This window comes from Piliocolobus tephrosceles, chromosome 21 (genome assembly GCF_002776525.5).
Source record: "Piliocolobus tephrosceles isolate RC106 chromosome 21, ASM277652v3, whole genome shotgun sequence".
Lineage (NCBI taxonomy): Eukaryota > Metazoa > Chordata > Mammalia > Primates > Cercopithecidae > Piliocolobus > Piliocolobus tephrosceles.
In genome coordinates, this window is record NC_045454.1 from 2,064,366 (window position 1) to 2,087,504 (window position 23,139).

The window sequence follows — 23,139 nt, forward strand, 5'->3', positions numbered from 1 at the left end:
AAGCCTTCCCCCCGGAAACCCGGCCTTCGTCGGAGCCTGAAAAAGGAAAGACTGGCTGGGAAGCCGGAAGCGGGAGGACGGGGGACCTGGAGAGGGGAGGGTGGGCAGCTTGCACTACAGGGTCCTGCGAGGGGAGGGGGCTGGGGGCCTGTCCCCTGGGCTCCCAGAGGGCGGAGGGTGCTGAGGGCCTGGGACACTGGGTCCAGCTATCCCCTGGCTCATCAACATGCACACACACATATTCATTCATTCCTTCAACAAATACACATTTATCAAGTCCTGTCTGTGCCAGGCACTGTGTCAGGCCAGGGGGCGGCCGGGGGAGGAAAATAAATGAAGCAGTGACAGAGGCTTCAGAAAGTACCAGCACTCTGGATTAGAACCTGACTCCAACCTTCCCTTGGCTGTCTGGGTGAAGGATTCTCCCACTTTGAGCCTCAGTTTCCCCATTTGTGATAAGCCCCTGCATATACTCATTTGACCCAAAGCGACCCATATTTACTGAATATCTACTACGGGCCAGTCTGCATATATTTGCCTACATATACACATATTCACTGGGACCTTAGCAACCACTGTTTACTGAGCACCTACTATGGGCTGGCGCTGTCCTTGGTGCTGGAGCCACAGTGGCAAAAACGGGAGCTCACTGTCTGATGGGGAAGGCAGACAGACGCGGATCAATCACTCTGGAGTGTGTGGGGGGAACGTGTGCTCCGAGGCAGGGAACTGCTGTGGGAATGCAGAGAGCAGAAGGCACTGAACTGAGCTCATACTGGGAGGAGGTGACTCCTGAGGTCTTCCTGGAGGCAGCCATGTTTCAGCTGAAATTGGCAGAATGAAACCAACCTGTCCACATCTCAAAAACCTAATCTGGAGCAGAAAAGGCATTTTGCAGGAGTATACCCGCAGCTTGACGCTGTTTGTTTAAGGTTAAATACCTGCCAAACAGTGCTAGTGAGAGTGTGAGCAAACAGGTCCTTTCATACCCGGCTGGGGCAAGTAGAACTTGGAACACTCTGACTGAGCCAGCAATTCCAGGAATTTATTCTTCAGAGGTATCTACTCAGAACTGCACAAAATAATGTCTGCACCAGGTTAATCATTGCATTACTGTGGATCACTGCAAACAGCTGAAACCAATCTAAACACCCATCTGTAGGAGATTTGAGTAATCAATCATGACGGATCCACCCAGTGGAATACTAGGTGTCCATAGAAAAGAACAAAGAAGCTCACCGTGTGAATATATGGTAAGTCTCCAAGTGATAACCTGAAGAAGAGAAAAACGGAAGGTCAAGTACAGCCTGCAGCCTGTTCTGGGCTTGTGTGTGTTCTGGGATTGTGTCCAGATGCACTGAAACAAGCAAGAAAAAACTGAAATTGGCAACATAGTCTAACTTCCAGCACAGAAATTTACTACACTCTATCCTTCTGTTTTTTGGTTTGTTTTTTGTTTTGTTTTGTTTTTTGAGATGAGCTCTCCCTCTGTTGCCAAGGATGGCTGGAGGGAGTGCAGTGGTGTGATCTCAGCTCACTGCAGCCTCGACCTCCTGGGCTCAAGCAATCCTCCCACCTCAGCCTCCTGAGTAACTGGGACTACAAGAGTATGCCGCCATGTCTGGCTAATTTTTGTATGTTTTGTAGAGATGGGGTCTCCTTATGTTGCCCGGGCTGGGCTTGAACTCCTGGGCTCAAGCGATCCACCTGCCTCGGCCTCCCAAAGTGCTGGAATTACAGACATTAACCACTGTGCCCAGCCTTTCATACTTTTTGAATTTGAAACCGTGCAAATGTGCTATATACTCAAAAAAGTAAAGGAGGCCAAGCATGGTGGCTCACACCTGTAATCTCAGCACTTTGGGAGGCCCAGGTGGGCAGATCACCTGAGACCAGGAGTTCAAGACCAGCCTGGCCCACAGGGTGAAACCCCATCTCTACAAAAGTACAAAAATTGGCCAGGCATAATGGCATCTGCCTATAATCCCAGCTACTCAGGAGGCTGAGGCAGGAGAATGGCTTGAACCTGGGAGGCGGAGATTGCAGTGAGCTGAGATAGTGCCATTGCACTCTCCAGCCTGGGTGACAGAGCAAAACTCCATCTTAAAAAAAAAAAAAAAAAGTAAAGGAAAAAAAAATACATGAGGATTATAAAAATAAATAAAATGAAAACTAATAGCTTCTTGTGAGTGTATTACAAATGTGAACCCATTTACTCCTGGCTTTATGAAGTAGGTAACATTACTTTTCCCTTTCACAGAGGATGAAAGCGAGGCACTAGAAGTTTCCAAATCCAGTGAGTCTCAGTAAGAAGTTCCACTTCACAAACAGATAGGAGAAATGATAGTGGATCAGAAGCATGATTTAAAAAAAATAATAATAAAAGGCCAGGCGCGGCAGCTCACGCCTGTAATCCTAGCACTTTGGGAGGCCGAGGCGGGTGGATCACGAGGTCATGAGCACGAGACCAGCTTGGCCAACACAGTGAAACCCCGTCTCTACTAAAAATACAAAAATTAGCTGGGCATGGTGGTGCTCGCCTGCAATCCCAGCTACTCCGGAGGCTGAGGCAGGAGAATCGCTTGAACCTGGGAGGCGGAAGTTGCAGTGAGCCGAGACTGTGCCACTGCACTCCAGCCGGGCGACAGGGTGAGACTCCGTCTCAAATAAATAAAGGCATAAATAAAATAGGGATGGGGTCTCACTATGTTGCCCAGGCTAGTCTTGAAATTCCTGAGCTCAAGCAATCCTTCCACCTCAGCCTCCTAAAGTGCTGGGATTACAGGCATTAGCCACCATGTGCAGACTAGGAGCATGCTTTTTAAAAGCACTTTGTTTGTAATACTATATTTTAAAGAATATATACCATGAAATAAAAGTCTGAAAATATCCGTGGTAATAATAAGCACCAAATTCAATATATAAGTTATGTTTGAGACAGGAGAGGCAATCAGATCTTGAAGGAGGTAGTGTGTGGGGAGTCATTTGTATCCCTAATAGTTCAAAACTGGTAGTCAGAATATGGGTGTGTGTATTTTAACTATGTTTTTGTAAAATACACTTAAAATTTACAGTTTTAACCATTTTAAATCACATAGCTCAATGGCATTAAGGAAATTTTGCACAACTATCCACACTGCCTAGTTCCAGAACTCTTTTTTTTTGAGACAGAGTTTCGCTCTTGTTGCCCAGGCTGGAGTGCAATGGTGCAGCTCACCTCAATCTCCACCTCCCGGGTTCAAGCGATTCTCCTGCCTCAGCCACCCAAATAGCTAGGATGACAGGCATGCGCCACCACGCCTAGCTTATTTTGTATTGTTAGTAGAGACAGGGTTTCTCCATGTTGGTCAGGCTGGTCTCAAACTCCCGACTTCAGGTGATCCTCCTGCCTCAGCCTCCCAAAGTGCTGGGATTACAGGCATGAGTCTCCCTTCCTTCCTTCCTTCCTTCCTTCCTTCCTTCCTTCCTTCCTTCCTTTCTCTTTCTTTCTTTCTTTCTTTCTCTTTCTTTCTTTCTTTCTTTCCTTCTCTCTTTCTTTCTCTTTCTTTCTCTCTCTTTCTTTCTCTCTTTCTTTCTCTCTTTCTCTCTCTCTCTCTTCCTTCCTTCCTTCCTTCCTTTCATCCTTTCTTCCTTTCTTTACATATGGGGTCTTGCTTTGTTCCCCAGGCTGTTCTGAACTCCTGGTCTCAAGCAATCCTCCTGCCTGAGCCTCCTAAAGTGCTAGGATTACAGGCGTATGCCACCGTGTCCATCCTAGTTCCAGAACTTTTTCATCAGCCCAAACAAACCCTAAGCCCATTAGCAGTCATTCCCACACTCCTTTCTATCCCCAGCCCCTGTCAACTAATAATCAGTTTTCTGTCTCTATGAATTTGCCTATGCTGGACATTTCATATCAATGGAATCATACAACATGTGTTCCTTTGTGACTAGCTTCTTTCACTTTGCATAAAAGTTTCTCCCCCTCCCCCACAAAGGATATTGCCCCCCTTCTTTTTAAAAACTGAGACAGGGTCTTTCTCTGTCACCCAGGCAGGAGTGCATTGGTGCAATCACAGCTCACTGCAACCTCCACCGCCAGGGCTCAAGCGATTCTCCCACCTCAGCCTCCCAGATAGCTGAGACTACAGGCATGCACCACCATGCTGGCTAATTTTTGTTTTTGGTAGAGATGGAGTCTCGCCATGTTGCCCAGGGTGGTCTTGAACTCCTGGGCTCAGATGACCAGCCTACCTCGGCCTCCTGAAGTACTGGGATTACAGGCATGAGCCACCGCACCTGGCCAGTGTAATGTTTCTAAGGTTCATCCGTGCTGTAGCATGAGTCGGTGCTTCATTCCTTTTCGTGGCTGAATAGTATTCCTCTGCATGAGTGCAGTCATCCCTTGGTGTCCACAGGGGATTGGTTCCAGGACTCTCCTCAGATTCCAGATCCATGGGTGATCGAGTCCCTTACAGCCTCCTGAGGGTGCAGAACCACAGATGTGGAGGGCCACTGTCACCTGCATTTTGTTTATCCATTTGTTGATGGACATTTGGGTTGCATCTGTCTTTGGGCTATTGCGAAGAGTGCTGTTAGAAACATTGGTGTATAAGTTTTTGTTTGAACAGCTGTTTTTAATTCTTTTGGGTATATACCAAGGATGTGTGTACTATTTTATCATCTATATTTTGAAGCCTTGAAAGATGGAGGAAGAGGAGGAGGAGGAAGAATAATGAATTCAGGAATGGAGGTGATAGAAAAGAAAACTTTAAGCAGACAGCACAGCACATGGAGGGGCGTTTGCGCTCTGCTTCCCCAGCACATGGCGGGGGTGGGGTTGGGGGTCTTGCATTAGGGCATAAAGGAGGCCAGTGTGGCGGGGAGAGGCCAGAGCTGCACCCAGCGACCGTGCCGGGCCTCCCAGTCCAGCCTGAGCTTGGACTCATTCCGAGTGCACTGAGAAGCCATTGAAAAGGTTTTAAGCAGGAGAGTCACATGATCCGATTAGTGTTTTAGAGAAATTCCTGTGGGACCCGCATGGAGGCCGGGCCGGATGCGGGGGAGACCGAGGCCGGGAGCCGGGAGGAGGCGGGGCGCAGGCCCAGGTGCTAGAGGGGGTCCTGGGCCCCACGACCTCCGGCTGGGAAGGCGGCTCCCTGGGCAGGGGGCGGGGCTTGTCGCTGACGGGCTCAGGGCGGGACTCCCGGATGCCAGTCCCACCGTCTTCCCCTCCTCATTGGCTCTCTTGCTTCCGGCCCCTGTCCCTCCCGTCCAGCCTCCAGCACCCAGCAAGCACCTCACTCCTGAGCCCAACACTCTCCCGTCCTTGGCTCCCCGTCTCCCTCGGAATAAAACCCAGAGCTTCCCTTCTGACTCCCACGTGCACCCCCGCCCCCAAGGCCCTGCTTGCCTGGACCCCGGGGCTTCCCTCCCTCCCTCTCCGCGTCACACCGCCCTCTCTGCTCGGTCCGGAGTCAGGGCCTTTGCACTTGCGGTTGCCCCGGCCTGAAAAGCCCTCCTGAGGTTTCCACTCAGCTTCCCTTACGTCCCTCACTCCTACAGCTCCCTGAAGACACCTGTCTTGTCCACCCAGGATAAAACAGCCTCCCGTCACCCTCTAGCCTTCACCCCTGCCTTAATTTTTTTTTTTTTTTTTTTTTTTTTTGAGTCAGGGTCTCGCTCTGTCGCCCAGGCTGGAGTGCAGTGGCGCAATCTCGGCTCACTGCAAGCTCCGCCTCCTGGGTTCAAGCGATTCTCCTGCCTCAGCCCCCCGAGTAGCTGGGATTACAGGCGCCCGCCACCACGCCCAGGTAATTTTTGTATTTCTAGTAGAGACGGGGTTTCACCATGTTGGCCAGGATGGTCTTATCTCTTGACCTCGTGATCCACCCGCCTCGGCCTCCCTAAGTGCTGGGATTACAGGTGTGAGCCACTGCCCCGTCCTTTAATTTTTAACATGGTACTTATCACGAAGACACACCAGGCAACGTGTGAATGTCCCATGGATTGCCTATCTCCCCTCACACTAGAATAAAAACTCCGCGAGGGCAGGGCTTGTTTTGCCTGTTTGCTTAACGGCTCTGCCCACAGGTGGCCGCCCGGAACAGACAAGGGGCTTAACAAGCACTGGTGGATGAATAAAAAGGGATGACGGGTGGGAGGAGTGAGGCGGTCTCAGGCTTCGGTATTAGGATGTGAGGCCGTCCCTGAAAGGAAGAAGGCTCTGGGGCCCGGGGGGAGACTCCCGCTCCGGCAAGCGTGCAGGAAGCTGGCTGGCTCCAAGGTCTGCACGCAGGCATCAGCTCTCCAAACACAGGCGTGTGAGTCGCCGGCGTCTGGCTAGTAATTACTGTTTTGCAACGGTTGAGATCGTCCTCAGGGTAAAATTTCCGCTCCTGTCCTCTCCTCGCTTCCCACCGCCCCCAACCTCAGTCAGCGCATCTATAAAATGGGGCCACTATGTGACGCGTTCGGTGCAGTGTCCAGCCCAGCACCGGGCACTTGTGAGACACGGAGGAAATGGGGTGAGTCCTTCTCGTTACCGCCCCAGAAGAGAAAGGACTGTGGTGGTGCAGGTGAGGTGGGTGGGAACCTCAGCCTCGCGAGGTCCCTAATCAGCCGGAGGCCATCTCCATGGCAACGCTGGCGCCTTTCCAGTGCGCATCTCCCGGGCTGAGCCTGTCTCTAAGCCGGTCTCGGGGTGGGTGGGTCTTGTCCCTGGGGGCGGTGCCTGCTTCGAAGTGGGCGGGCCTTGTTTCTCGAAAGAAGATACTTTTCTTTTCTTTTCTTTTTTTTTAAACCAGAAAGCGTGTCTGGTTTTTGAGTGTCGGTTGCAGAGTGGAGAGGAATACCTCTAAGGTTTAGCTGATTTTATTCCCAAAGGTTGAGCTTTTTCAAATAGGCAACTGTGGATCTCCATTCAAAAAGTCTGCCTGGAGTGCTAAACTCTTACTTGTTTTCTCCTCCCAGAATACATGTCTTCCTCCTTTAAATTTTCCTTTTTCTTTCTTTTTTAATTTATATTTAATTTTTAAAGTTTTATTTATGTATTCTTTTGAGACGGACGTCTAGCTCTGTCACTCAGGCTGGAGTGCAGTGGCGTGTTCTCGAGTCACTGCAACATCTGCCTTCTGGGTTCAAGCGATTCTCCCGCCTCTGCCTCCCGAGTAGCTGGGATTACAGGCGTGCACCACCATACCCAGCTAATTTTTTTATTTTTAGTAGAGGCGGGATTCCACCCTGTTGCCCAGGGTGGTCCTGAACTCAGATGATCTGCCCGCGTCGGCCTCCAAAAGTGCTGGGATTACAGGCGTTGGCCACCACGTTCGGTTTTATTTTTTATTTTTGAGAAGGGGTCTCTCTCTGTCGCCCACGCTGGAGTGCAGTGGTAAGATCATAGCTCACTGCAACCTCGACCTCCTGAGCTCAAGTGATCCTCTCAGCTCAGCCTCCCAAGTAACTGGGACTACAGGCATGCACCACCACGCTGTTTTTCCTTCCTTCCTTCCTTCCTTCCTTCCTTCCTTCCTTCCTTTCTTTTCACAGGATCTCACTATATTGCCTAGGCTGGTCTCGAACTCCTGAGCTCAAGTCATTCTTCTGCCTCAGCCTCTGAAATTGTTGGGATTACAGACTTGAGTCAACTCGCCCAGACTAAAATATTTTCTTTGTGAAATATAAGACACACAGAGAAAAAATGCACAATACAAACACACAATTGAATAAATAATTATAAAATGATCATCTGATTAAGAAATAGAACTTTATCAGCTATCAGCAACCCTGGAAACTTCCAGGATATCCCCTCCCGCTTAACTTGTCGAGCCCACTATTCTGAGTTTTATAGGACAATGTTGTCCTTGCTTTTTTATATGTTTTACTAGTGACAATGTATCCTTAACAATATTACAGTTTAGTTTTATGTGCATTATAATAGGCTTGCTTTTTGTTTGTTTGGTTGTTTTATTTTGTTTTGAGACAGGGTCTTGCTTTGTTGCCCAGGCTGGAATGCAGTGGCATCATCTTGGCTCACTGCAACCTCCGTCCCCCCACCCCAGGCTCCAGCGATCCTTCTGTCTCAGCCTGTCGAGTGGCTGGGCCTACAGGCACATGCCACCATGCCTGGCTATTTTTTTGTATTTTTACTAGAGATGGGGTCTTGCCATGTTGCCCAGGCTGGTCTCGAACTCCTGGACTCAAGCAATCTTCCGGCCTTGGCCTTCCAAAGTGCTGGGATTATAGGCATGAGACACTGCGCCTGGCCTGAATGTTATGTAAATGAACTCATGCTCTGTTTCTGGCTTTTTGGGTCCTGTGTCTTTGTAACTTTCATTCATGATATTGTGTTTATCTACAGCTCATTCATTCTGGTTGCTGTATAGTATTCCATTGCATAATATACCATCGTTATTTATCTACTGTATTGCTGATGGGCGTTTTGGTTGTCATGAGTTTGGGGTTGATAGTATTGCTGCTCTGAATGTTTTTGTATGTCTCTGGGTGCAGGGGGACTTGAGTTAGTGTTTATGCCTAGCAGTAGAATTACTGCATCACAGGATATACGTATGTTCAGTATTTGAGAATGGCAACCTATAGGGAATTTAATTTAAGAAACCAGCTGGGTGCAGTGGCTCACACCTGTAATCCCAGCACTTTGGGAGACTGAGGTGGGCAGATCGATCATCTGAGGTCAGGAGTTCGAGACCAACCTGACCAACAAGTTGAAACCCCATCTCTACTAAAAATACGAAAATTAGCTGGGTGTAGTGGTGCACATCTGTAATCCCAGCTACTTGGGAGGCTGAGGCATGAGAATCTCTTGAACCCAAGAGGTGGAGGTTGCTGGGAGCCGAGATCACACCACTGCACTCCAGTCTGGGCAACAGAGTGAGCCCCTGTCTCAAAAACAAACAAAAAAATCTTAAGGAACTCCAGGGGAGGCGGCTTTGGTTCTCCTAAACCCCTACTTAAATGTGTCCTCCCCCAGTTTTCTGGTCTTAATAAACAATGCCACCACTCAACCATTTACTCCTGATTTCTCCCTTCCCATTACACTCACCCCCAACCAATACACACATGCACACAACCAGTCCTCTGCATTCATACTCCAGAGTTCATCTGAAATCCACCCATTTCTTTCTTTTGTTTTATTTTGTTATGTTTAGTAGAGACAGGGTCTCACTATGTTGCCTAGGCTGGTCTCAAACTCCTGGGCTCAAGCAATTCTCCTGCCTCAGCCTCCCAAAGTGCTGGGGTTACAGGCATGATTTCTGTTCGTCACTCTGGTTTAGGCTCCCACAAGTTTCTCCTGGACTGCAGGAGTGCTGTAGTCTCCTGACTCTGCGTCCTGCCGCTTCGTTTCCACTCATCAGTCATAGGGATTTCGATAAGGTGCAAGGGTGGTCCCTTCCCTCCTCGATGAAGACTTTGCTTCCCATCACCCAAAGAACACAGTCAAACACCTATTTTTGGCTTGCCTGGCTCGCTGTGATGTGACCTCTACCTACCTGTTAACCTCATCTCATCCTTCCCTCCCTGAGCTCACTTTCCTCTTCTGTCCTTTTGGGCATTCTCCTGGCTGGTCCTTGCTCACCCTTACCCTTCAGGGCTCAGATCAAATGCCACCTCTGCCGAGAAGCCCACATGGACCACCCCATCTAAGGTGGCATAGAAAGTGAGTAAGGTGGCCATTCACTTTCTTACCACCCTTCCCTATTGCCTTCAGAATGCTCATGACGATCTGAAATCATTTTCTACATTTATTTGATTCCTCTTTTCTCCATGCCCGCTGCCCACACGACAGAACGTAAACCCCAGGAGGGCCGGGAGGATCCCCACAGGGAGTTCCAGTGCCTGACTCAGAATAAGCCCTCAGTACAGGAAGGCAATGCAGTGTGCAGGAGACAGTCTGAAGGCACCCCCACCCCCAATCCTCTGATGAACAAGTCCTATTATTGGGGTCTGGTGTAGGGTCTAAGGCGGCGTCTAAGGGGCGGGGCCTCTTCTCGGACATGCCTCTAATGAGGCAGTTTGGTTTCCAAGGGGCGTGTCCTATAAGACTCGTGGCTTCTAAAGGGCGTGTCTAGTTTCTAGGGGGCGTGTCTATCTGTTGGAGGTGGATCATGTATTTAAGGGACAGGGCTCATTTTGATTGAAACCAACTCTAATTTTATTTATTTATTTATTTATGAAACGGAGTCTCGCTCTGTCCCTCAGGCTGGAGTGCAGTGGTGCGATCTTGGCTCACTGCAACCTCTGCCTCCCAGGTTCAAGAGATCCTCCTGCCTCAGCCTCCCGAGTAGCTGGAATTACAGGAATGTGCCATCACACCCAGCTAATTTTTGTATTTTTAGTAGAAACGGGGTTTTGCCATGTTGGCCAGGCACGGTCTTGAACTCCTGACCTCAGGTTATCCGCCCGCCTCGGCCTCCCCAAGTGCTGGGATTATAAGCGTGAGCCACCGAGCCTGGCCTAAACCGACTCTAATTTTAAAGGTCAAGTACTATTCAAAGCTTTGAAACTTCTCAGGAGAAAACGAGGACCTGTCTGTATTTAGGTGGTCTTTCCTAAGACATTCCCCATCCCCCCTGGAGCCAAGGATCAGAAAATGAGGCGTCAGCGACTGACAGGACAAGGTTTATTGGGGGTCCTGGAAACACTGGGGAGAGGGACGAGGGGACGAGGTCTAGGCTCACAGGGGCACCCCCTAGCCAAGTGCCCCCTTCCCCTTGGGGTCGGGAGGAAGACAGAGACAGACAAACCAACAGAGATGGAAAGACCAATGGGTGCCAGGGAGAGAGGGAGGGAAAGCCCAGTGTCGGCTACTTCCCACTCAGATGAGTTCACAGGACGAAGAATGGCGTGGACCAGTCCACACGCTACAGGAAAAGGGAGGAGTATCTGCCCTATTCACTCTAAGGAAGGTGGGGTGCAGGCCACAGCCTAGACCAGCCCATTCCATGTGATGGGGGTGTGTGCATATAGATCAGTCCATCCTACTGGGCAAGGGTATTTCAGGCCAGTCTATTCTAGTGTTTGGGGTGGGGAAGATCGTTAAGGTTGATCCATTCCACAGTCAGGGAGGGGGCATTAGAGGGCAGGGGGCATCTACCCTGGTCCCTCTTTCAGTACAGGGAATGAAAACGGGGAAAGGCAGATTTCGGCTATATCCATTTTCTGGGGTCATCAGTGACTCTGGTGGGTAGCATTTGGAGGAGATCTAGGAAAATTCAGGGACATGTTCCCTCCACATTCTCCAGATCAAGGTCGTTGGGAATGATGGCTCTCAGGGAATGGGGCAGTCTTCCCTTGGTGGGGCAGGTGCCCATCTTTTATTATTAGGGCCCTCAAGATGAGAGGTACTTGTGGAGACCCATTGCTCACTGCGAAGTTCCCATGTGTTGGGGACTTAGGGCTACCCACACTCATTTCAGGGGCCTCAGGCTGAGGAGTCGCTCCATAGATTTGGGCTCCCCTGCCCCAGCTAAGGACCCTGTTTGTGGTCCCCCAGCTCCAGGGCCTGTGTGGGTTTCTGGTGGCCTCGACTTCTCCAGTCAGGGTCCCCTCATTTCAGGGCCTGTGTCTGGATTTGGATTTGGAGGGCCGGGTCCTCACTCGCAGTACTGAGGTCCCCTGGTCCAGGCCGAGTCCAGGTGGCTGGGTGGAGGGCAGGACATGGTCTGACAGTCAGTCCATGCCCCGGTGCAGCTTCAGGTGCCTGGAGAGGTTGCTGAGCGTGATGAAGCCCTTGCCGCAGATGTGGCAGGGGAAGGGCCGCTCGGTGCCATGCAGCAGCCGGTGGCGCTTGAGGTAGCACTCGTGGCGGAAGAACTTGCCGCACTCCAGGCACGGGAACGGCTTCTCGCCAGTGTGCACCAGCACGTGCCGTTCCAGGTCTCGCGGCGAGCGGAACAGCTTCTCGCACTCGGAGCAGCCGAAGATCTTCTTGCCGCGGCCAGAGCCAGATGGGGGCTCCCCGGACGCCGGCTCCCCTTCCCGGGCCGCGGCCACCGCCTCCTCCGCGCCGCCTTCGCCGTGGCTGACCCGCCGGTGCTCCTCCAAGGCGGCCAGCGCCGCGTACAGAGCGCCGCAGTGGCCGCAGCCGTAGGTGGCCGGGCCCGAGTGGGCCTCCAGGTGGCTGGCCAGGGCTGCGGCCGACGCGAAGAAGGTCCCGCAGTCGCACTGGTACAGGGTGTCTTCCGAGGGCTCGGCGGCTGCCGCAGGTGCAGGCGCCTCCCCACCGCCCTCAGGGAGCAGCCCCCCGTCCGGCTTGGGCACGCCGCCCCCCGCGGGGCCCAGGAGCAGCCTGCCGTCCGAAGTCGGAGGAGCGTCGCCCGCCTCCGCAGCGGCGCTTTTGCTCGCCGTCTGGGGCCCTGCACCTGCCCCCGCGGCCCAGCCCTGCGCTGGGGGCGCGCCCGGGCCCTGCAGATCGTGCGTCAGCTTGTGCCGCTCCAGCAGTGCGGGGGCGTTGAAGTCGCGCTCGCAGCGCGGGCACTTGAAGGGCTTCACGTCGGTGTGCGCCGCCCAGTGGGCCGCCAGCTCCCGGCCGTGGTCGAAGCGCCGCGCGCAGGCGCCGCACGCAAATGGGGGCAAGGAGGCCGCGGCTGCAGCTGCCGCCTCTGCCAGCCCCCAGCTGCCCAGACCCGCGCCTGCCCCCTCGGGGCCCTCTCCACCGCCGGTCCCCGCACCCCCGCACACCGAGCAGGGCCCCACATTGCAGCAGACGGAGCAGGGCGCACTCAAGGCAGGCAGGCCAGGGCCGGGCTGCAGGGGAGAGGGGAGAACCCCGCGGTGCTGGCGCTTGAGGTGCCGGCCCAGGCTGGAGCGTGAGGAGAAGCGGAGCTCGCAGACCAGGCAGCAGTAGGGTTTCTCACCAGTGTGGACGACCTGGGAGTGCGGGAAGAAGGGCACAACGTCAGGGCTGAGAACCTAGCCCGGACAGCGGATTCCTGGACTCCCAGGGGGACGTGGCACAAGCTGTCTGTCACATCTACAGGGCCATGATCTAGGGAAACGCTCGTCCTATCACTCTCTGCTTGGGGTCACAGTAGAATTCTTTCAGTCCTTAAAAAGGCCATGTCCTGGCTGGGCATGGTGGCTCACGCCTGTAATCCCAGCACTCTGGGATTGCATAAGCCTAGGTGTTCGAGACCAGCCCAAGCAACGCAAGGAAACCTTGTCTCTACAAATAATTTTAAAAGCTAGCTGGACACGGCATGCTTCTGTGGTCCAGCTACCCGGGAGGCTGAGCCAAGCAGTTTGAGGCTGCAGTAAGCCGTGATCATGCCATCACACTACAGCCTGCATGACAGGGTGAGACTGTATCTCAAAAAACAAAAACAACAACAACAACAAAAAACCACGGCTGGACGCGGTGGCTTACGTCTGTAATCCCAGCACTTTGGGAGGCCAAAGTGGGTGGATCATTTGAGGTCAGGAGTTCGAGACCAACCTGATCAACATGGTGAAACCCTGCCTTTACTAAATATACAAAAATTACCCGGGTCTGGTGGTGGGCACCTGTAGTCCCAGCCACTCAGGAGGCTGAGGTAGAAGAATCGTTTGAACCCGGGAGGTGGAGGATGCACTGAGCCGAGATCACACCACTGCACTCTAGCCTGGGCGACAGAGCGAGACTCTGTCTCAAAAAAAAAAAAAAAAAAAAAAACAGTAAAGAAATCACTATCTGTGGCTAATGGCTATACTGGACAGTGCAGCTCTAAAGTGACACAGCAGCCAGCTCTGGTAGGGTATGTCTTTTCCCTTGTCAAGCCCTGCTACCCCGAGCCAGTTATCATGAGCTGAATACAGCCCTTAGGTGTATTAGGGCAGAGAAGTGATTTTGAACCAAATCTGGCTACTGCTCAGAGTATCTCCTACTGTAGACAGATCCAGGGAATCACTTCCAAATCTAGGGAATCGAATCTCCCAGGAGGGAGTCCAGGAGCCTGTTCTTTTTTTCTGAAGCATTGCCAGGCTTGTAGACTGCGTAAAACTGTGCCTTAGAGAGGTTTTTTGTACTGATATTTGTCCTTGTTAAGATTTTGGAATAGCAGAGAGAGATTTGTGAGTGTGGTAATGTCTTCCTGAGACCTGTGAGGAGAAGGGTGAGGCTGGATGAGAAAGAGTGCAGTGCTTGATTAGTAATGTCTGCCAGGGGCACGGACCTGAAGAAGGAATAGGGAGTGATATTCAATTGCCTTAGCCAGGATGTCCCTGCTGTACAGTGTGGGTGTAGGGATCTCTATCCTCTTTGTCGCTAGATTTATTCTCTCTCTACTCTTTCTAACACAACAAGGTTATGCTGGTCCCAGGGCCCTTGTACATGCTGTTCTCACTGCCTGGAATGCTTGTAGGTCTATTTATCTGTCAGCTCCTTGGAAACCCTTCCCCAAATCTGGCCCCCTGGCTCATCAGTGACCCTCTTCCACCCTCCTCCTTTAAAGCCCATGGCTCATAGCACACTTAGGGTCTACATATAACTTGTGTGTTGTCTGTCTCCCCACCAGCTAAGGACGATGAAAATAGCGACCACATTGGTTTTGCTCACAGCTGTATTTCCAGGGTCCAGCATTTTCCAGACTTCTCCTGAGCCACACTCTTTCTGCTTCTCCGTGTTCCAGTCACACTGGCCTTCCTCCAGTTCCTCCAAAGCCTGCTTTGCTTCCTTAAAAGTGTACATCTTGTTCCCTGGATCCAGAAAGCCTCAGACCCCAGAGGCAGATCATTCCTCACCTTCATCTCTGGAAAACCATCCCTGACCCCATCCCCGATCCAGACTGCTTCAGATCTCTCCTGCATGAGTCTCAGAATATGGTTATCCTCCATCCTCAGATGTCTCAGCTGCAACCTAACATTGATTAACCTGGTTGTTCAGTTCACATCTCCCACATTTGACTCGAGGCCATACAAGGGGTGGACTTATCTGTTTTGTTCCCTTAGCTAATTTTTTTTCCCCAGAGAGCCTAGAACTGTACCTAAATACAGTAGGTACTCATGAAATGGTTCAGTTGAATCACAACCTACTGGTGGGTGGGGGTGAGGCCTCAGGGGCTGTGAATTGTTGCATCAACTAAGGAGCTCCCCTTTCATCCTAAGGATCAAAGGATTTAAGCAGGAGTCACCTGGTCACTCTGTGATAGATGCAGAGGCTGGATGTGAGGGAGAGAGACAGGAGGGAGGAAGACCACTGAGAAAGCTGGGGCCAACATTCAGGATGTGAAGTCCTGACCAAGGCAGATGCATGGGGACAGACAGGGCAGCCAAGTATGAAAGACCATCGGTAGATGTCTGGTTTTCTTCACCCTGGTTGTGCAAGTGTCTGGCACATAGACAAGAGTGTGACCTAGCCCATCCCATCTTCCACCTCACCTCCTTCCACCCCAACCCCACAGTCTCCCATCGATTCTTAGAACACAGCACACTCTTTCCTTCCTCAGGGCCTTTGTGCTTGCTGTTCCCGTTGCCTGGAATGCTCTTCCCAGGGAGGCTTACTGCAGGTCGGCTCAAGTGTCACCTGCCCTAACCTTCCCCACCCTGTCTGAAGTAGTCCATAGCTCTCCTCTCTTTACTCTCACACATTGATTTGTATTGTTTGTTTGTCTGTTTGTTTGAAGACTGAGTCTCGCTCTATCATCCAGGTTGGAGTGCAGTGGTGCAATCTCGCCTCACTGCAACCTCTACCTCCCGGGTTCAGGGGATTCTCCTGCCTCAGCCTCCCAAGTAGCTGGGATTACAGGTGCCTGCCACCACGCCTGGCTAATTTTTGTATTTTTAGTAGTGACAGGGTTTCACCATGTTGGCCAGGATGGTCTCGATCTCTTGACCTCAAGATCTGCCCACTTTGGCCTCCCAAAGTGCTGGGATTACAGGCGTGAGCCACTGTGCCCGGCCAGTATTTTTTTGTTTCTTAAAATGTCCTTCCTAACACTTATCTTTTTCCAGGACATTCTTGCCTGCATACTTGCTTTCTTGCTTCTTGTCTACTTAGCTATTGACCACCTCCAAAGGAAAGTAAGTTCTCTGAAGGCATGGAATTTGCTTTTGCCTTGGCAACACAGCCGTTTGGTGCAGGGAAAGCTGATAGTCACTGAATAAAGGAATTAAGTATATACCTGATAACCACTGAATAAAGGAATTAAATATATACCTGATGAACCTATTTCTTAAAACGGTAAGGAAGGAAAGGATAAACACTAGATTGCAGATGCTGGTGCGTGCACGTGGGGTACTGGCAGGGAGATGTGGGAGGGGAGGAGCCTATAGATGGGGAAATTTACTATGAATGTTCTAGTTGGTGGCTTGGTGGGGAGTGAATGAGAAACACCGCATGCCTTCAAGGGTCAGGGTGCTTTGGTGGGGAGGGGCGGACATTTTCTAACGGGAGGAGGCGGTCGCCTAGGCATTGGGCCAGCTTCCTTTTGCCCAGAGTATGGTGGGGCGCGGGATCCCAGCGGAGTCCAGACCAGGGAGGCCAGCCTGGGGCCCGCCTGTGGGACTCACCTGGTGGTGCAGCAGGCCGGTGGAGTCGCGGAACCCCTTGGGGCAGGCGGAGCAGCGGTAGGGCCGCTCCCCGGTATGCGAGCGCAGGTGGTTGGCTAGGTTGAAGCTGTGCTTGAAGCCCTTGCCGCAGCGTGGACACGCGTGGGGCTTGAGCGCTGTGTGTCGGGCAAAGTGGCGCCGCAGGTCTGAGCGGTAGCGAAAGCTCTTGCCACATTCACTGCAGTGAAATGGGACCCGGGGGGCGGCAGCGGCGGGCGGTGCTGGTGCAGGGGTTGGGGTCGGGACGTCATCCATGGTGGCGGGGAATACAGTGGTGTGTGGGGGCTCTCTCTGGAGTAGAGAGGAGACAGAGGAGCAGGTGAGGGGGTAGGGTCCTCATCAGCCCTCTCCTCCCAGGCTCCCAGACCCACCACCTGTCCCCTGGGAGAGCCTCCCACTGCCCACCTCTCTAAGCCCCTCTCATTATTCTTTCAAATCCTCCTACTCCCTTAGAAACCCTTCTCCCTCTGCTCCACTCCTCTGGCAATCTTCCTCATCACTTCCCAGTCTCCTCACTCCACGGAGTGTTTTTAAGCCTTTCCCCCTCTTGGCCAATGCGTGGCCACTCCTCTCTGTGCCCCTCCCGCTGTAATTTAAGCCTCTCCCATTCTTCCTACTCCCTTCAAAGCCCCCCACACTGTTCCCTAAGCATCCTGTATTCTTTGCCAAGCCCTTTTCCCTCCAAAAGGCCCTCCCACTCCCCTCTGAGCTCCTCCTACTCCTCTTCCAGGATGACTACTTAGCGAATGGGAGGGCAAAGATTTGGGGCTAAGCACACTGGAGTCATCTTTGCAGGGAGACCAGAACTAGTCCTGTAACATCAGATAACAAAAACTCTTCATCTGCAAAATGGGAATAGTAGTACCTACCTCATAGACTGGTGGCGAGAATTAAGTAAAGTAGTGGCAATAAATGTTTCTTGCCTACTTAAGCTGGTGCACAGCAAAGACGCCACAAGTAAGCTGTTTGGATGACTATCATTCCGTAAGTTCTTCCTGGTTTCCTCCTTAAGTCCAACCATGCTTGCTAAGTTACTTGACTTCACTAAGCCCCTCTCGGCTCCACTAAGATCCACTTCCAAAACTCCACCCAATTTTTCCTTTAAAGAAGCCACATCCTTTCTAAGACTGTCCACTGGACTCTGTCACCTTCTCAGGCCTTCTCTACGAAGTCTCTTCCCATCCCCTGCAAGTCCTTTCCACATTCATTATAAGGACCTGACAGTTGCATTAAACCCCTCCAAATTACACCCTTAAACTCCGCCCCCCTCGCTAGGCCTACCTACTTCTCTAAGCCATACCCCAGACAAACTCCACCCCTTCTACGCTAAACTCCTCCCTCCTGCTTCCTGGGCTCCGTTTCCCCAACCAGCCTCAATGAGTTTCCTTTCACCCCTCAATCCAGGGCCTACCCACCATTCCTTCTGAGCCACGCCCCTTTATCAAACCCCACCACTTTGCCCAAGCCCCTCCCATTTTCTATCCACCCTCCCTCCTCCACGCCCCTCCCATTTCCACTCTAAGCTCCGCCCAACTCAGGCTCCTCCCAACACTTGCTCCGCCCCAGCAGCTACTAGGCCCCGCCTCCTCCACCCCGCAGCCTGAGGTGCTGGGGCCCCCCCCATGCCCAGTCCGCTCCAGGCCCCAGGCCCCAAGAGCCGGCCTTTTGTGCCCCTCCCCCTGCCCCTAAAAGGTGCAGCCCTGGGCGCCTGGTAAGGGGGCAGGTCGGGAAGGCCCTAGGGCCAGGCGAGTCCACCTCGCTCGTACGGAGCGTTGGGTCCTGGAGACCCGGGAAGGCCCCGGGAGGCCGGGGAAGTCCGTCGGCTTTCCTCTTTAATTACTTACACCTCCCTCTGGGCGCCGACATTTTGGGCAGCGGGGACAGCGTCACTTCCACCCGGGGGGCCCCTCGACTTCCGCCTCAGCTCCCTTCCCCTGCCGTACTCCCCCTTTCTCCCGCCCTCTTGGCTCCCCTTCCTCATCCCCGCCCTTCTACCTCTTTCCCTTTCCTTTCCCAGCCCTGGAGGTTGAAGAAGCCAGGCCGGCTCCATCTTGGGTGAGGGCAGCGGGAAGGGGTGGGGCTTAGGGACACGCACGGCGCCATGCAGACTAAGGGCAAGGCGCTGAGAGGAAGGCGGCTTCTCCTACGTGGCGACACTAGGCGATGCTAACGTAAATGAGAGCAGATACTATTTCTTTTTCACAGCCTCGGACTCCCCCTGATTAGGATGTACAGTTGGACTAGGGAAAAAAAGCGAAGTGCGCCAACTGCAATACAAAGCTGGAAAAAACCGGCACCATCTTATCCACTTAGCCCTCCATGGGCTTCGAAGCCTGTCCGGTGCCATGTTAATTACGGGCACTGGGCAGCCATTTTCCCGCTCCTCATCGTTCGGTATCTGTCTTTGATTGGGTCACCCGAATGTGTGCTTTGTGAGAGGAAAGGCGTTTCGAGGTGGTTGGGGATGTGGTGTTCGGTTATTTCCCACTGGGGACACACCAGGGCCGCCGGTGCGCAGGCGCGGCTTGCTGGCGTGGCCGTGACCGGTCCTTAGGACCCAGCGAGTCCCCTTTGTTTCCCGCGGGCAGACAGGCGGGCGGGAAGGGCAGGAAGGGAGGGGCCCGGCGCTTCTCCGAGGGGCGGGGCCGGTTCCGCGCGCCACCGCCCCCGCCTCGCCGCCGCCGAGGGGCAGGGCCCCCTCACCCCCTCCCCTTCCCACGCGCCGGCCCCGTCGCCCCCGCGCGCGCGCGCGCACACTCGCGAGCCCCGGCGACATGCAAATGAGGTACCCGAGAGGCGGGGGGCGCAGGCGGGATGGGGGTTGTGGGGGTAGGGGAGGCCGGGCCGCGCGCTCCCGGAGCGCGCCTCCAACACCTGTTCCTGCTCCCGCGCTCGCGCCCCGCGAAGCCGCCCGGGCGCGCGCGCGCAGACCCCCTTCCTGGCAGCCCCCGCCGCCCGCTTACCCGGCGCCGCTCATTGGCCACCGCCCCCGCAGGGCCCGCCCCGCGCTCGGGCTTCGCAGCTCGGGGACCGATGAGCGCGCCAGCACCGGGGCGAGGTGACAGGGAGGGTCGGGGGACCAGTCTCCCCCTTTCCACCGTTCCAAAGACCTGACTCCTAGACTAGGCTACCCCGTGGGAGCGAACCGTATGGAAAGGTGGTTGCTCGTCTCTGGACCGCAGTCTATGTGGCTCTTAAAGGGGGGGGGGTGCAGGGGGGCTTCCCACTGCACCTGTGTCTCCCCTTCCCCTCCATTACACCCCAGTCTCATGCTCCCAGTATCTGAGTGGGCGCTGGGAAGATGGTGGTGGCGCTGGTGAAGTTTATTGAGTGCTTACTATGCACCAGGCAGTGTGCGAGGGGCATTTTTAAGCCCACTATCTCATTTGATTCTTCTGACAACCCTGGTATATCCACTTTTCAGAGGAGGAAACAGGCTCAGAGAGGCAAAGTCACTTGCTAGGTATAGGCAGAGCTGAATTCAAACCCAGGACTGAGCCCTCATAATGTCCCCTTTCCTCCTTGGGTCTATTTGTTCTCCATTCTCTGGGACATTCGAGTCAGCAAGACCTATTTCCAGTTTTGGCCCTGCCATTTACTGACAGAGGAACTTAGGCAACTGACTTGGCTTTCCTGTGCCTCAGTTTCCCCATCTGCAAAATGGGACAGATAGGCCCTATTCAGAGGGTTGATGTGAGGCTTAGCTGCTCCTGATAACAATGGCGAATGTGTCCTGAAAGCTTCTCTGTATGAACACTTTGTGGGTATTATACTCATGGCATGTCTGGGCAAGTGCATAGAACTGTGTGTCCCATTTTGCAAAAGTCTTGATTAAGGCTTAGAGAAGTGAACACCTTGCCCAAGGCCACGCAGAGAGTAAAGATTTGAACGAATGATGTCTGGACTCCAGGGCCCAGGCTCTTAACATCGCGGATATATTTCCTCATCCAGGAGTCAGGGTCAAATATCACCTGGGACCAGTCCCTTTTTTCCATTCCGGAACCCCTTCCCCACTTCTGCCAGTCAACAGGGAGGGATGAGAGCATTCGTGAGGCCTCTATGGCTCTGGAGTTTGATGGGTTTCAAGGATCACAATACTGGTCTGCACTCTCAGTTGGACTCTATTCTCTCTAGGAGGTTTTTTGTTTTAGGTTTTTTTTTTCTTTTCTTTTCTTCTTCTTCTTTTTTTTTTTTTTTTTTTTTGGTGGGGGGGAGCTCCTGTTGATCTTGAACTTCTAGATCCAGGAGGAGAGTTAGGGAGACATAGGGATGTCTGGTGGAGCCCAGGGAAGTGCCTGTTTATCAGCTGATAGAAGATCATCTCACTGTTTTATCCACCAGCATAGCTAAAATTGTGTATCTGGATGAATGTCAACCACACCCTTGTCAAGAGACTTGGAGAGAGGGATGGGCGAGGTGTTGGGGGACACAGGGGTGCTCTAGACCCTGTGAGCGCTGACTCTGCCCCTCTCTCCTCTTAGCTGGCTCCAGTGCCCAGACCCAAGCCCCCCACTGCTCAATGGACACCCCCAGCCCAGACCCGTTGCCTTCGCCTTTGCCCGGGGAGGAAGAGAAACCTCTGGCCTTACCTCCTCCTGTTCCCCGGGGCCGCCGAGGCCGTCGTCCTGGGGGAGCCACCTCCTCAAATCGGACACTCAAGGCCTCCTCCCTCCCTCGCAAGCGGGGCCGCCCCCCCAAGTCAGGGCAGGAGCCCCCACTGGTGCAGGTGCAGGGCGTGACAGCCCCAGTAGGCGGCAGTGGCGGGAGCGACCTCCTCCTGATCGATGATCAGGGTGTGCCCTATACAGTCTCTGAAGGGTCAGCGGCTGGGCCTCAGGGCTCTGGCCCCAGGAAGGCCCCACACTTCTGCCCAGTGTGCCTGCGGGCCTTCCCCTACCTCTCCGACCTGGAGCGCCACAGCATCTCGCACTCAGAGCTGAAGCCACACCAGTGCAAGGTTTGCGGCAAGACCTTCAAGCGCTCCAGCCACCTGCGGCGGCACTGCAACATCCATGCCGGCCTGCGGCCCTTCCGCTGCCCGCTGTGCCCCCGCCGCTTCCGTGAGGCGGGCGAGCTGGCGCACCACCACCGCGTGCACTCGGGAGAGCGCCCGTACCAGTGCCCCATCTGCCGGCTGCGCTTTACAGAGGCCAACACGCTCCGGCGTCATGCCAAGCGCAAGCACCCGGAGGCCATGGGGGTACCCCTATGTGCACCAGATGATCCAGGGTCTGAACCGCCGTGGGACGAGGAGGGCATCCCGGCCACAGCAGGGGCCGAGGAGGAGGAGGAGACAGAGGGGAAGGGGGAGCCGGCCTGACCCACATCCCCGGCCATCGCTCCCTGGGCCAGGTTTAGAGCAGGGAGTTTGGCTGGTGCTGGGCCTGGGCCAGGGGGCCGGGACACCCTTGTTTCTGGTGGTCTTCCCGTTGTGGGAGCAGGTGGAGGGTGGAGACCTAAACTTCTGGGTCCAGCTGCCTTCAGTCCCCCTCGCCCAGACTAACAGATCCTTGGAGGCAGGGGTTGTGGAAATAAATCTCTGCCTGCTGGCTGCCTGTGTGTGTTCCGTGCCGGGATGCCATCCTCTCCTGCCTTCAAAAGTTCTTCCTCGGCTACACCGTCCTGCCGGGAGTGCGGGGAATTGGAGAGGACCTCACTTCCTGTGCCTCATGAGTGTGGCTCGCGAAAGAATGGTTTTAGGGGAAACTTTGTCTCCTTCCCCGTCTCCATCAGACCCCAAAGTCCAGTGGTCCCTCGGTGTCCGTGGGGAATTGGTTCCAGGAACCCCGCAGATACCAAGATCCGAGCATACTCAAGTCCCGCATTGGGCCCTGCGGAACCCGCGGATGTAGGAAAATCCGCCCTCCGTGTACTGTGTTCCATCGGTGTTTGGGTGAAAGAAAGTCCGCTTCTCAGTGGACCTGCAGTTCAAACCCGTGTTGTTCAAGGGTCAGCTGTATTCCCAGTACACTTCCAATCTAACTAAAACATTGAACCTTCCATGCAAACTGACCCTAGGTCCGACCGCCTCGATCCTAGGCAAGTCCTAGAAATTCTGCAGCCATTTTGCCCCACCTCCTTGTCCTGAGGAACTACTGTTTGGAAGGAAAAATTAAGACAAAGTTGTGAACAGGACTGACGGTCTGGGTAAGGGTTAGAGATAAGGGGTGTGGCTTGGGGCGGGGCTAAGGAGCCGGGGGGTGGGGCAGTTAGGCGGGGAACTGGAGGGGAGCTTAGAAGAGGTTTAGAGTTGAGTGGGGCTTAAAGAGGTTTAGGGGTTGGTCCGCATAAAGTGAGAGCGGTTTAAAGAGAATGGATAGAGTTGATCTTCTACAGAGTAGGGGCTTGGAGCTGGGGAAGAACAGGAGGAACTGCGTGAGAGTGGGGCGAAGAGGACGGATTATGTTGTTTTTTTTTTTTTTTTTTTTTTGAAAGAGGGTCTCGCTCTGTCACCCAGGCTGGAGTGCAGTGGCCCGATCGCCGCTCACTGCAGCCTCGACCTGCCAGGCTCAAGCGACCCTCCCACTTCAGCCTACCGAGTAGCTGAGACTACAGGCGCGCGCCAGCATATTTAACTTTTTTTTTTTTGAGACGAAGTCTTGCTGTTGTCCAGTCTGG

The 23,139-nt window shown here is 53.6% G+C and overlaps 2 protein-coding genes across 5 annotated transcripts; one reads left to right on the forward strand and one right to left on the reverse strand.

Annotated features, from left to right (window-relative positions):
• Nucleotides 1-10,596: 10,596 nt before the first annotated feature.
• On the reverse strand, nt 10,597-18,501 carry FIZ1 (FLT3 interacting zinc finger 1). 2 transcript variants are annotated; one of them, XM_023184377.3, is made up of 3 exons: nt 18,366-18,501; nt 16,483-16,812; nt 10,597-12,867 (listed from the first exon to the last, which is right to left on the reverse strand). In XM_023184377.3, exons 2-3 carry the CDS (start codon nt 16,774-16,776, stop codon nt 11,668-11,670), a joined length of 1,494 nt encoding a protein of 497 aa, XP_023040145.2. In that variant the 5' UTR covers nt 16,777-16,812; nt 18,366-18,501; the 3' UTR covers nt 10,597-11,667. The 2 variants fall into 2 exon arrangements, with proteins under 2 accessions (XP_023040145.2, XP_023040146.2); XM_023184378.2 differs by lacking the exon at nt 18,366-18,501 and adding an exon at nt 17,391-17,969.
• Nucleotides 18,441-22,073, forward strand: ZNF524 (zinc finger protein 524). Of its 3 annotated transcripts, none has more exons than XM_023184380.2 (2): nt 18,441-18,576; nt 21,003-22,073. In XM_023184380.2, exon 2 carries the CDS (start codon nt 21,041-21,043, stop codon nt 21,839-21,841), a length of 801 nt encoding a protein of 266 aa, XP_023040148.1. In that variant the 5' UTR covers nt 18,441-18,576; nt 21,003-21,040; the 3' UTR covers nt 21,842-22,073. The 3 variants fall into 3 exon arrangements, with proteins under 3 accessions (XP_023040148.1, XP_023040147.1, XP_023040150.1); XM_023184379.1 differs by lacking the exon at nt 18,441-18,576 and adding an exon at nt 19,155-19,306 and having other exon boundaries at nt 21,003-22,072; XM_023184382.2 differs by lacking the exon at nt 18,441-18,576 and adding an exon at nt 19,365-19,678.
• Nucleotides 22,074-23,139: the final 1,066 nt, after the last annotated feature.

Coding starts and splice junctions, on each gene's coding strand:
- FIZ1 (XM_023184377.3), bottom strand. CDS start 16,776: ATGGATGACGTCCCGACCCCAACCCCTGCACCAGCACCGCCCGCCGCT. Junction 12,868..16,482: donor CCGGCCTGCTGCACCACCAG/GTGAGTCCCACA, acceptor CCGCACTCCCAG/GTCGTCCACACTGGTGAGAA.
- ZNF524 (XM_023184380.2), top strand. CDS start 21,041: ATGGACACCCCCAGCCCAGACCCGTTGCCTTCGCCTTTGCCCGGGGAG.